We start from the raw sequence: 14,039 nt of genomic DNA on the forward strand, positions 1-14,039 counted from the left end.
AGAAATAAACCATTGAACGTGGGTAATAAATCAGACTTGACTTTTATTGGTGGGAACAGATGGAAAATTGCATTCATAAGACCATTAAAGAATGAGCTTAAAATGGAAATGTACTGTACTGAATTGCCACATAATACTAAATGTGGAATGCACATCTTGTGCCATGTGGGAACTCCAGGACACTTCCAGTGGACAACCACGTGTGCAAGAAATGTCGTCAGCTGGAGGAATTCAAGCTCCAGGTTTTGGAGCTTGAGCAGCATCTGGCGTCACTGCGATGCATCTGTGAGGCTGAGAGCTACGTGGGCAGCACGTTTCAGGAGGTGGTCACCCCGCAGCGTAATTTCCTCCTGCCTGTGGTCTGCAGGCAGAGAGGAAATAGGTGACCGCCAGATAGACAAGCAGGACCAGACAGGTAGTGTAGGAGTCCCCTGAGTGCATCTCACTCACCAAGCAGTATTCAATACTGGTGAGGGAGATGATTCCTCTGGGGAGTACAGCCAGAGCCAAGTCTACGGCACCACGGGTGACTCAGCTGTACAGGGGTGGAGAAGGAAGATCGGGAAAGCAATAGTGGTAGGGGATTCGATAGTTAAGGGAACAGACAGGCGTTTCTGTGGCCGTAGACATGATTCCAGGATGGTATGTTGCCTCCCTGGTGCCAGGGTCAAGGATGTCACTGAGCAGCTGCAGGACATTCTGAGGGGGGAGAGTGAACAGCCAGAGGTCGTGGTCCATATCGGTATCAACAACATAGGTAGAAAGAGGGATGAGGTCCTGCAGGCAGATTTTAGGGAGCTAGGAAAGAGATTAAAAAGCAGGATCTCAAAGGTAGTAATCTTTGGATTACTCCCGGTGCCACGAGCTAGTGAATATAGAAATAGGAGGATAGAGCAGATGAATGCGTGGCTGGAGAGATGATGCAGGAGGGAGGGCTTCAGATTCCTGGGACATTGGGACCGGTTCTCATGGAGGTGGGACCTGCACAGGCCGGACGGGTTGCACCTCACCAGAGCCGGAGCCAATATCCTCGTGGGGGGGTTAAGCCGGCCCTGCGGGCTTGCCGGCCAATTAAGGGACAGTCGGTGTCAGATGACATCAGTGCATGACGCTTCATCTGCCAGTTTTGTTAAAGGGACAGGCCCCATAATTTTTTGACAGATGAATTGTCAATATTTAACAGCATTGAGGTGCTGTCAAACACTGACAATCACTGTCCAAAGGTGAGCCCTTGCACCCAGGGTCACCAATGACTCTCTCCTTAGGAGAAAACAGATGGCAGCTGCATGTGAGGTTGCAGAAACCATCTGTCAATTCTCCCGATCAGATGAGGCTTCACAGAAACATCAAGTCTTGTCACCTGCAGATACATATAAACAGAATAAAAATATTTCTCACTACATTCTCTCACCTGTCATACTTACCTGTGCACCATTGCACCCATCATACGACCTCTGCAGCTGTCATTTGCAAACTTACACTGCAGCAGACCCACAGCTCGCCTCCATCGAGATGTAGCCCATCCATGCGATTTTAACTTGATTGACCTTGTTGAGCCTGCCCAGCAGGCTCAGCAGGCCAATTAAGGGCCACCTGGCAACAGGTGACGTCACAGACTGAAATTTCATCTGTCAAGAGGTTTTGACAGATGAAATATCAGTGTTTCACAGCTGTTTGAAGCTGTCAAACACTGACAGTCTTACTTCTAACCTGAGTCCTTCTCCACAGACTCAGTTAGAAATCTCTCCTGCACAGAAAGCTGCAGGCTGTCACTTTTTACAGTTCGCAGCCATTCTGCTTTCTGTGCCGGTGAGATGAGGGACTCCCGAGACCTAAAGGAAGGAAGGCTGAAAAGGTAAGAAAAGGTAATTTAAACTTATTTGAACACTTTAGACACACCAAACACACTTGCCTTTGCACTCATGCACACGTCACTCACCTGAACACCGACATCTCGACCCCTCCAAGCCCTTCATCCCGACGGTCCGCCTCCTCTAACTTGGCGTGGTTTGGAGCCGTCAGGAATCCCACACTTCAGCAATAAAAATAGGGATTAGGCTAAAAACTGTCTGTTAACTACCTGTTAACAGGCAGTTAATTGGCACTATTCCCATCCCGTCTTGGGTAGATGGGTCCCAGTGCGGGGTGGGTACCCGCCTCCTTTGAAACTGGCATGGAGGAGGCGGGTTGGGTGCGGGATGGGGTCGGGACCCCTGATTTCAGGATTTTAACCCCCCACATGCCTCCAATCCCGACTCCACGGCCCAATGAAAATCCTGCCCATAGAATACAAAAGCAAGGAAGTTATGATGAACCTGTATAAAATACTGGTTCGGCCTCAACTGGAGTATTGTGTCCAATTCTGGGCACTGCACTTTAGGAAGGATGTGAAGGTCTTAGAGAGGGCGCAGAAAAGATTTATGAGAATGATTCCAGGAATGAGGGACTTCAGTTACGTGGATAGACTGGATAAGCTGGGGTTGTTCTCCTTAGAGCAGAGAAGGTTGAGAGGAGATTTGATAGAGGTGTTCAAAATCCTGAGGGGTCTAGACAGAGTAGATAGAGAGAAACTGTTCACATTGGCGGAAGAGTCGAGAACCAGAGGACACAGATTTAAGGTGATTGGCAAAGAACCAAAGACGACATCAGGAGAAACTTTTTTACGCAGCAAGTGGTTAAGATCTGGAATGCATTGCCTGAGAGGGTGGTGGAGGCAGACTCAATCATGGCTTTTAAAAGGGAGTTGGATAAGTACCTGAGGGGAAACATTTTGCAGGGCTACAGGGAAAGGGCAGGGGAGTAGGACCAGCTGAAGTGCTCTTGCAGAGAGCCAGCACGGGCTCAACACGCTGAATGGCCTCCTTCTATGCTATAACCATTGTATGATTCTATGTTGGTAAGAGAGAGTTTATGCTACTGAATTCATAAATTTGCACTCAGTTGTGTGCCGCACTTCCCATTCTTGATGTAGCTGGAGTAGAATTTCATGAAGTCGGGGGAGGGGGAATCTGCTCCAGAGCTGTCTCATAAGATTCTGAGGGGGATTGACAGGGTAGTTGCCAAGAGGTTGTTTCCCCTGGCTGGATGTCCAGAACTAGGGGGCATTGTCTCAGGATAAGGGGTAGGCCATTTAAGACTGAGATGAGGAGGAATTTCTTCACTCAGAGGGTTGTGAATCTTTGGAATTTTCTGCCGCAGAGGGCTGTGAATGCTGAGTCGTTGAGTATATTCAAGGCTGAGATAGATTGATTTTTGGACTCTAGTGGAATCAAGGGATATGGAGATCGGGTGGGAAAGTAGATCTGAGGTCGATGATCAGCCATGATCTTGTTGAATAGCGGAGCAGGCTCGAGGGGCCGTATGGCCAACTCCTATTCTTACTTCCTATGTTCTTATGTTCTTAAAAGGTACGGCAAGTGTACAGGTATCTCTCTGAAGCATTTGTTATAGATGATTCGTTAGAGTACATTTCCTTTTTAATATTTTTCTAGAATTTGTAGAACGGAAACGGATAGTTGTGAGTTCATAATAAAACCACCAGAAAGTGGAAATCAGAATTACAGAGTAAACGTTGCTAAAAATAAATAGATTGTGCATATCAAGATGGATGCAAATGCCTGTACTTTTGGAAGCAATATTAACAAGAGGCAGCAAGAAAAGAGGTGGGCCACAGTTAAGATTTGTGAAGGACAATGTTAAGCGTTGTACTGTGCAAAATTTACTTCTACCAGCAGACAGTAAAGTAGATGAACTGCTCCACCTGATGAGCATGGAGGAGAGCTCATCCACCCAGTTCTGATGCGGTTCAATAACAATTTTTACATTGCACGTCATTCACATTACCGAGCATGCTAGATCCCATGTACTGTGTTCATTTTCCCCTTGTATCTGCATTCAGTAAAGTTTCATAGGCAGACATTCAGTGCAAAGTATTATGATGTTTTTTTTAAGCAAAGCAAAACCTCCCTCATATTATTGAAAGCTGTGGATTGAAATCGCATCTGATTCTGTTTCCAGGTCATCTGATGACACTGATTCTGTGGTGGATGAACTTGAAGAGGAGCTGGAGGAACAAGGCAACTGGGGCGTCATTAATTGCCTCGGTTGATTATGAGGACATGGTGAAGCCTTTATTGGTATTTGCTCACAGTCGAAATCCGCTTGGCAACTGCTCTGTTTGTGCTTTCCTGTTTATGAAAGACACAGAGAAAAACATTAATCACAGGGATCAAAGGTTACTTTTCCACTACCTCTGTTACTCCCCCGCCCAAACAACATTATATACATATACAGATCTGTGACAGAAGGTCGGGGAGTAAGTCAAAGTTTTTGTTATAATCCTTCAATTCCTTCTCTCTACAAATTGATCAATTGTTTGATTCCATTTCACTGGTAACTTATTCCACAATTCTTCTAACTTCTGTGCAAAAATAAACATCCTGCCTGATTTCCCTTCTCACTCCTACCTGAAAAGTTTGTAACTCCCAGTGCCTGTTCACCATGCCAAAAACTTGAATTTGCGTCGAACAGCACCTTCAAAATGTTGAAACCTTCAATTAGGTCTCTTGCAACTCTCCTTTTCCAAAGAAAATAAGCCCAACTTTATCTTTCATCCAAACAAATTCCTGGTACCCGAGCTCACCTTTGTCACTCGCCTCTGAATGCTCTTGATGGCAATAATATTCTTCCTATATACAGAGACTAGAACTACACACAGTACTCCAAGATGGAGCCTGACCAGTACCTTATACAGCAGTAATACAACTTGTCTTTGATTTATATACTCTGTCACTCGCCGAGCACTTTGCTGATTTGTCCCTTGTACTCTTGTGTAGTAAATGTTTCAGAAATGTCGAGCACCATGAAAAAAGACATTTTAGTAAACAATGGGCTACAAAGTTTAAAAAAAATACTGTTAATTTATTTCATCCCATTGATGCAATCATTTGTTGTTTATATCAGTCATGCACCAGTAAAATCACATGGGAGTTTTTTCTTTTACAGGGAACATGTACACTATTTGTAATGGGAATGTATATTCTTTTGTATGGTGGTTATAAGCTGAGCTTCAGGCGAGATGAGTGCAAAGTCCACTTGTCTCCAATATTGACTTCATTGTTACAGTGGGTTATGCAATTTGTGGGCAGACAAACAGCAGGGATAAAGATCCTGATGTAAGTATGGTTGTCAGCTTTTACTCAGTGGGCAGTGTAACTGAACTGAATTCATGGGTTTGCTTATTTCCCCAACACTCGTCCGATTTGAAGAATGCTTTACTACGTGAAAACTGGCTTCCAAAATAGAGTGCAGAATGGGTTAGATCTTTAATAAATTGAGTATGTTCATAGGATATGAATCTTAAATAGGAACTGAAGATAATATCTCAATTGCTATAAGTGAACATGCTTATGGCTAGCAACTTTTCTTGGTCTTTCAGATTGGATCACTCCATGATAAAGCTGGTCAACCACCAAGACAATACTTAAAAGTTGCAGGATTATCAAGGATACTGACTCAGTAATCCTAATGGATAAATAAACATGTCAATTCATGTGGAATAAAAAGCATCCTTCGACACAAAGACAGAGCAAACTTGATTCTGCGAGGCCAGCTCGGTAAGTGAGAATTAGTTCTAATTAATTTATTCTAGTGTAGCACAATAGTTAGGAGTATGGTAGTGGCAGGATCAGGAGCCAGGCAAGTGTTTTTTTTACAAAACGTGTGGTGTGCGATCTACACACTATTGAAGATGAGCACCTATGCGTAACATGTCAATGAGTTGTGTTGCTGAAGGAGTTGGTCACACTCTGCAACATGCTAGGACGGGAAAGATTTCGAGAAGACATGTTCCAGAAGGTGGAAAGAACAGCATAAATTTTGGCGTAACTTGCCGGTTACACTGTTCAAGAAAATTCCTGGCCTAGAATGTCCTAACTCTCCAACTTATGAGAAAAAAAAAGAGGATGCATTGATCTGAATAGCTTTGTTTGGTCAGTGCAGGCTTGCCTGGATACAAACAGTGAAATTGACACCACTAGTCAGAATCAAGATCAAACTATAAAGCTTTGATGGTTAGGCAAAAGTGGGTCTTCTTTATCTAGTTTTACAATCAGTGATTTGGATTAAGATACAAAAACTTGATTAAAATGTTTAAAATTCTGAAAGGCATAGAAAATTTAACTTATCATTTGAAAAGTAGGAAATGTGTTTACAATACTGGCAAGTCTTTTCCCACAGAACAGTTGAAGAGAATCCCAATAAAAGCAGCTCATGCTAATGTCAATGCCTGGTTAAATAATGGTAATCATTCAAAGCCTGGGCTGGAGGAATACCTGTATAGTGATAATAATAACTTTACAAGAAACAGCATAGACTTACAATAGGAAGATTCTGCCTGACAAGCACTTTGAGTTCTCTTAGGTATTACAAATAAAGTCAATGCTGGAGCTTTCGGTCATGTGGTTTATTTGGACTTGCAGGAAGTTTCACATAAAAGACTTCCAATTAAACTAAAAGTTACAGTAATCGTGAATAGAACTTGGGATTGGGTTAAAATATAGAGAAACAAAGAACACTAGTGTTTAGATGTTATGTCAGATTGGGGGTGGTGTTGAGTCATGTATAACAGGAGTCAATGCTTGGATCTCTGTTGTTTTTAATCTACATAAACAACCAATATCAAAGTGACTGTAAGTATGCCAGATTTGTAGACAACACTAAAGTGGAGAAGCGGTCGAAACAGATGATGCACTTAATGATTAATGGAAAAAAAATGGCAAATTCAATTTACTACAGGTACTAACAAATGTGTGAAATTGCAAGATAATTATACAATAAATGGAAAAGAATTAATCTTGGAAAGGTACCTGGGAATAAAAGGCTCAATACTGTTAATGACAAGACCATAGGTTCCCAAACTGGGAGGTGTGCCCCACAGGGAGGGCATGGCGAGGTTATCTGGGGGTGCAAAGAGGATGCTGGGCATAGTGGCTGGGAAATTTTCTAACCTGCTCCCACTTTACCAGCACTAACTTCACCATAAATACAATGGAAACCCCGTTTACAAGGCAGCTCCAAATATAGTTATGTATCTGGTAAATGTGTCTTATCCCCCTGGGGTTTAGTGATAGTCTGTTTGTTCAATCGATTAGCGAGAGAGCTGCACATTGTGCTATTTTACATTCTAGTAATGGTAATCATTCATTGTTCCAATGTTCTAAGATTATGCTTCCCAGATCTAGTAGGGTTATTGTGTTCAACTCCGATGTCATTCTAGTTGGCACTTTTCCCACTCTATTGTGGTGCACATGGGACATGAGTCTCCAAAGGGGAATTTAGCAAAAAAAAAGTTTGGGAAACTGTGGTCCAGACCATGCGATGAAACAATTACAAAAGCTAATAGAATGATGCGATATATAACCAGGACAGTGGAGTACAACAACAACAACAACTTGTATTTATATAGCACCTTTAATGTAGTAAAACGTCCCAAGGTGCTTCACAGGAGTATTATAAGACAAAAAATTTGACACCAAGCCATATAAGAAGAAATTAGGGCAGGTGACCAAAAGCTTGGTCAAAGAGGTAGGAAAGAGAGGTAAAGCGGCGGAGAGGTTTAAGGGAGGGAATTCCAAAGCTTAGGGCCTTGGCAACAGAAGGCACGGCCACCAATGGTCGAGCAATTATAATCAGGGATGCTCAAGAGGACAGAAATAGAGGAGTGCAGATATCTCGGGGGGTTGTGGGGCTGAAGGAGATTACAGAGATAGGGAGGGGCGAGGCCATGGAGAGATTTGAAAATGAGGATAAGGGTTTTGAAATCGAGGCATTGCTTAACCGGAAGCCAATAGGTCAGCGAGCACAGGGGTGATGGGTGAACGGGACTTGGTGTGAGTTAGGACACGGGCAGCCAAGTTTTGGATGACATCAAGTTTACATAGGGTAGAATGTGGGAGGCCAGCCAGAAGTGCATTGGAATTGTCAAGTCTAGAGGTAACAAAGGCATGGATGAGGATTTCACCAGCGGATGAGCTGAGGCAAGGGTGGAGGTGGAAATAGGCGGTCTTAGTTATGCCGTGGATATGTGGTGGGAAGCTCATTTCAGGGTCAAATATGATACCAAGGTTGTGAACAGTGTGGTTCAGCCTCAGACAGGTGTTAGGGAGAGGGATGGAGTCAGTGGCTAGGGAACGGAGTTTGTGGCGGGGACCGAAAACAATGGCTTCGGTCTTCCCAATATTTAATTGGAGAAAATTTCTACTCATCCAGAACTGGATGTCGGACAAGCAGCCTGACAATTTCGAGGCCATGGAGGGGTCGAGAGAAGTGGTTGTGAGGTTGAGCTGGGTGTCATCAGTGTACATGTGGAAACTGACGCTGTGTTTTCGGATGATGTTGCCAAGGGGCAGCATGTAGATGAGAAATAGGAGTGGGCCGAGGGAAGATCCTTGGGGGACACCAGAGGTAACGATGCGGGAGTGGGAAGAGAAGTCATTGCAGGTGATTCTCTGGCTACGATTAGATAGATAAGAATGGAACCAGGCGAGTGCAATCCCACCCAGCTGGACGATGGTGGAGAGGCGTTGGAGAAGGATGGAGTGGTCAACCGTTTCAAAGGCTGCAGACAAGTCAAGAAGGACAAGGAGGGAGAGTTACCTTTATCACAATCACAAAGGGTGTCATTTGTGACTTTGATGAGAGCCGTTTCGGTACTGTGGCACGGGGCGGAATCCAGATCGGAGGATTCAAACATGGAGTTGCGGGAAAGATAGGCATGGATTTGGGAGGCGACAACACGCTCAAGGACTTTGGAGAGGAAAGGGAGGTTGGGGATGGGACGGTAGTTTGCAAGGACGGAGGGGTCAAGGGTTGTTTTTTTGAGGAGAGGGATGATGATGGCAGTTTTAAGGGAGAGGGTGACAGTACCTGAGGAGAGAGAACCTTAACAATGTCAGCTAACATTGGAGCCAGAAAAGGAAGTTGGGTGGTCAGCAGTTTGTTGGGAATAGGGTTGAGGGAGCAGGAAGTGGGTCTCATGGACAAGATGAGCACGGAGAGGTCATGAGGGGATATTGGAGAGAAACTGGAGAAAGATATGAGTTCAGGGCTAGGGCAGGGGGGAGCCTTAGAGGAAGTTTGGCCTGGTGGGCTAGGGGAAGGAAGAGAAGTAGCAGAGGCCGCTGAACGGATGGTCTCAATCTTAGAGACAAAGAAGTCCAAGGTAATGTTAAAGCTTTTTATCCACTGGTCTGACTACACCTGGATTACCATGTTCAGTTTTGGTCACCACACTATATAAAGGATTGCATACATTGGAAATTGTGTAGAGAAGAACAACAGAAATGATCCCAAGTGTAAATGGGCTGAGCTATGAGGAAAGATTATAGAAACTCAGGTAGTAAAGTCTAAAGAGAAGATTGAGATGGACTTTGTCAAGATGCATAAAACATTAAATGGTTTAGATAAGGGTAACCTATAGTGTCACTTAAAAGTAAGTCAAATTATTATCACTAGAGAACATAAATTTAAATGTTTGGAATAATCTGCCAGGTAAAGTAATGAAGTAAAGTAATAAAGTCAAGTAATAAAGACAAAGATATACAATTGAATGCTATACTGGGAGCATTAAGGTAATTGAGAATTGAGCACCAATGGACCCAATGACAATTTTCTTGTCCTTGACTGATCTTAGGTTCTTATAATTAAGGGTAAGTGATTGTTACATTCCTACAGAAGTACCAACACAGAACATGACAAGCCTGTGAGGAGCTGAGTGGGTCAAGCCTTGGTCGCCTCTTCTTGGTCAGAATAGAATGTTGGCACTGTTAATCTACAAGTGCCTCCTCTTCATTCCCAAGGTCACCAGCCATTCCAATGGAAGATGAGAAGTTTGATTATAATTCTTAATGCCAATCCTCCGAAGACAAACTTTCCCATATCCCTCATAACAGCTTTCATTGTATTTACCCCACTCATATGGAACTGGGAGGCAGCTTTAACTGTGACTTTTCCCCATGGTGAAACAGGCTACTTCGACTACATGGCATCATAGGCAGACAACTAAAACAATCCATGAACCTAAACCTGGTGGTGGTATTGTTTTTTTGTGATTTAGTAATAAATTGCTTTTGTTTGTATAACAATGCTGTTGAGTACTCTAATATGACATTGCTAAGCAATGGAGAAAGGCTTGTATGGTGAATTGATTGAGGCCTGTCTTTGGCAGGAAAATGAAATCTGCCACCATTTCTTATTTCATTTTCTGCATTCATTTGTTTGTAGACAGTAACATATTGTCCAAGGTGATTAAGTTTTACTTATTTTTCCTGATTTGCTGCTGCTTTCTGTTTCAGTTTTGATTATGTTGTTCATCTCAGTAATTTCTGTTCCTCCTTATATGTATTTCTCTTTAGGTATGGATTTCCAAAGCACTTGTATATCTCTGTACTCACCATGGGATGGAGAGTATAGTATGAGGCTGCGTCTGAAAGGCAGACAGCAAAGGGCGGTGGTGCATTGGGAGGTGTCAGAGTCACCAGCCAAGTCCCATAGGGGTTGGTTTTTGTGCCACTGTTGTTTATAATTTTTTACGCGGGACTTAGAGGATGGAATATTGCCCAAGGTAGTTAAGTTTGCAGATGACACAAAATGGTGAAGTGGTCAATCATGCTAGCTGAGGTGCAATAATTCAGAGGGACTTGATAGGCTAGGTCAATAGGCAGAGAGGTGGAGAATGGAAATCAACAGGTAAGTGTAAAGCGAGATTAGGTAGAAGAGGTGTGAGTATGAAGTACACATTATATAAGATTGGCTTTGTTGGCTAGGTCATTAAATACCAATTCAGTATTCATAGGCAGTCATAAAGCAAATAGAATGTTAGAATGTATAGCTAATGGTGAAATTTGTAAGTCAAAAGGAGTGATTTTGAAATTTTATCTGGCCTTGATGAGATCACATCTAGAGTACCATATTCAGTTATGGTCTCCATATTAGAGAATGGACGTAGAGCTGCTGTAGAGAGTACAGAGACAGGCGAGAAGGCTGATTCCTGAAGTTAGAGGGTTGAGTTATGAGGGAAGATTGTCCACTTCAATCTCGCGAGAAAAGCAGGATGAGGGGAAGAGGACTGGATTGAGAATCTCAAGATTTTCAATGGTATGAGGGAATTAGATCTGTTGTGTCTGTGGGTTGATAGAGACACTGAAGACAGGAGTTGGTTTGATAGGTGTTTACTAAACAAAGTCTGGAGGGGAACTGACGGATACCACACAATATACAGGCTTATATAGCCCGAGTGGCCATTACCGGCATTACAGTACACATGGGGCTCTTAAAGGCACATACACTACAATTCCTCCCCTTTTAGCTAACCAGTACATAACATTTTAAGTAATTATTAATTACATGTTATAAGAAAAATAATATACACATTGCTGCAGTTAATTAATTATAAGTCAGTCTCTCTGGAGGCTTCCTGACTTGGTCCGGATAACGCCTCGGTGGTGTAGTAGTTTCTGGTGGTGTAGTAGGTTCTTTTGGCAAGGCTGATTCGGCTTGAATGCCAGGGTCAGGTTCATCGGGTTCCAGTATCACTGGATCGGAGGTAGATATGGGTATCTCTACTTCATCGTTAGGCGTATAGAGTTGTGGTGTAGGTTGTCCCTTTTCGGATGACTCTATGATTTGGTCAGCATGGCGCCTTATTATGCTTTCTCCGATGTCCACGGTATACATCGGCGGTCCTAGTCGTGTGCAGATAGTTCCAGGCTGCCATTTCTCGGTACGGTAGTCCCGGGCCAAAACTTGTTGACCTATCTGGAAGGTTCTAGTTGGCCTTTCATTCATGCCTTGAAATTGCCGGTTCTCCACGTCCCTTCTGATGTTGGGCTTGATCAAATCCAGCCGGCATCTTAGGCTTCTATTGAAGAACATCATGGCGGGAGTTTGGTTTGTAACCATATGTGTTGCATTCCTGTATGCGAACAAGAAGTTATCCACCTTGTGCTGAAGTTTTATGTCTTCATTACCCATGGCCTTTATGGCCTTCTTGAAGGCCTGGACAAACCTTTCAGCCAATCCATTGGTGGCGGGATGGTATGGGGCGGACGTGTAGTGCTTAACCCCATTGTTTTTTAAGAACTTCCTGAATTCTTCGGACACAAATTGCGGTCCATTATCAGAACAGATCTGTTCCGGCAGCCCATTCCTGGCAAATATGGTCCTTAATACTGTGATGGTTTTTTCCATGGTGGTGGAGGACATCTTTATTACCTCCGGCCACTTGGAGTGTGCATCAACCGCGATTAAGAACATTGAGTCCATAAATGGACCAGCAAAGTCGATGTGTACCCTTTGCCAGGGAGATGAGGGCCACTCCCATGGATGTAGAGGGGCTTGGGGTGGAGCGTTTTGGACCTTCTGGCATCCTAGGCAGCTCTTGGTCATTTCTTCTATGTCTCCATCGATACCTGGCCACCATACAAACGCTCTGGCTAGATTCTTCATTTTCACTCCACCCAGATGCCCCTCGTGAAGCTCCTTTAGCACTTTATCCTGGAGTTTGGGTGGAATCACCACTCTGGATCCACACATCAAGGTTCCTCGGCATACTGACAGCTGTTCTCTTCTTTGCGAGAATGCTGGCAACAGTGGTTCGCCATGTGCTGGCCATCCCTTCACCGTTAAGTCGTAGACTCGTTAGAGAGTCGGGTCATTTTTCGTTTCCTTTTCAATGGCAGAATTTGTTACTGGTAGACATTCCACTATGGTTGAGTGGAACATCTCCACTGGGTCTACTGTAGGTGCCTCTTCTACCGTTGGCAATGGTAGGCACGATAAACCGTCAGATTTCCATGCTGTTTTGATCCTTTGTATTCTATGTTGTATTGGTGTGCCCCTAGAAAAAGGGACCACCTCTGTAGCCTTTGTGCTGTCATAATGGGAACACCCTTTTTAGGGTTGAATATGGAGATGAGAGGTTGATGGTCAGTCAACAAGGTAAATTTTTGTCCGTGTAGGTAATGGTTGAATTTCTTCATTCCCCATACCAGGCTGAGTGCTTCCCTGTCGATTTGGGCATAGTTACGCTCAGCTGAGTTTAAGGAGCGTGACGCAAAAGCTACCGGCCGTTCCGAGCCATCAGGGAATTTATGTGATAATACTGCTCCTATGCCGTAAGGGGATACATCGCACACTAGTCTGATTGGCAGTGATGGGTTGTAATGAGCCAAAACTTCTTTGGACGTGATTACGTTTTTGCATTTATGGAAGGCACGTTTACAGTCTTCGCTCCATTTCCAAATTACTCCTGTTTGTAGCAGTTCATTAAGAGGGTGTGGAAGAGTTGATAAGTTTGGTAAAAATTTATGATAGTAATTTATTAATCCCAGGAACGACCTTAATTGTGAAACATTTTCAGGTGCTGGGACTTTTATGACCGCTTCAATTTTTTCAGGTGACTTATGCAACCCTTCCTTATTAATTATGTGGCCACAATATGATATTTGATTTTGGAAAAATTCGCATTTGGGGCGATTTGCTCGTAGGCCCCGTTCTCTCAGCCTAGTGAGCAACTGCTCCAAATTGGCAAGGTGCTCGTTGTCGTTTTCTCCTGTTACAAGGATGTCGTCTAGGTAGCGTTGAGTCCCCGGAATCCCTTGGAGGACTTGCTCCATAGCTCTTTGCCAGATAGCTGGAGTGGATGCTACTCCGAAAACCAGTCGATTGTACTGGTACAGACCTTTGTGTGTATTTATCGTGAGATATTTTTTAGAGGCCTCTTCAACCTCCATCTGTAGATATGCCTGTGCCAAGTCAATTTTGGTGAAACGCTTCCCTCCGGATAGTGAGGCGAAAATATCTTCTATCCTCGGAAGAGGATACTGTACCATGTGAAGGACCGGGTTTACCGTCACCTTGAAGTCTCCACAGATGCGAATTTTTCTCTGTTCTTCAGATTTATCATTATTCAATGCTTTCTTCATGACTGGAACAATGGGTGTTGCCCACTCGCTCCAATCTATTTTGGATAATACGCCTGC

The 14,039-nt window shown here is 43.7% G+C and overlaps 1 protein-coding gene across 2 annotated transcripts in view; it reads right to left on the reverse strand.

Annotated features, from left to right (window-relative positions):
* Positions 1-3,408: 3,408 nt before the first annotated feature.
* LOC147115976 (rho guanine nucleotide exchange factor 4-like) overlaps positions 3,409-14,039 on the reverse strand; it is a 173,154-nt gene continuing 162,523 nt past the window's right edge. For both annotated transcript variants that reach the window (XM_085990657.1, XM_085990656.1), the window contains exon 9: positions 3,409-4,187. In XM_085990657.1, the coding sequence (XP_085846783.1) occupies positions 3,973-4,187 (215 nt within the window). In that variant the 3' untranslated portion in view covers positions 3,409-3,972. The remainder of the gene's footprint in view (positions 4,188-14,039) is intronic.

Source organism: Somniosus microcephalus, chromosome 6 (genome assembly GCF_052327205.1).
Source record: "Somniosus microcephalus isolate GS21.2 chromosome 6, FLI_Smic_1.0, whole genome shotgun sequence".
Classification (NCBI taxonomy): Eukaryota; Metazoa; Chordata; class Chondrichthyes; order Squaliformes; family Somniosidae; genus Somniosus; species Somniosus microcephalus.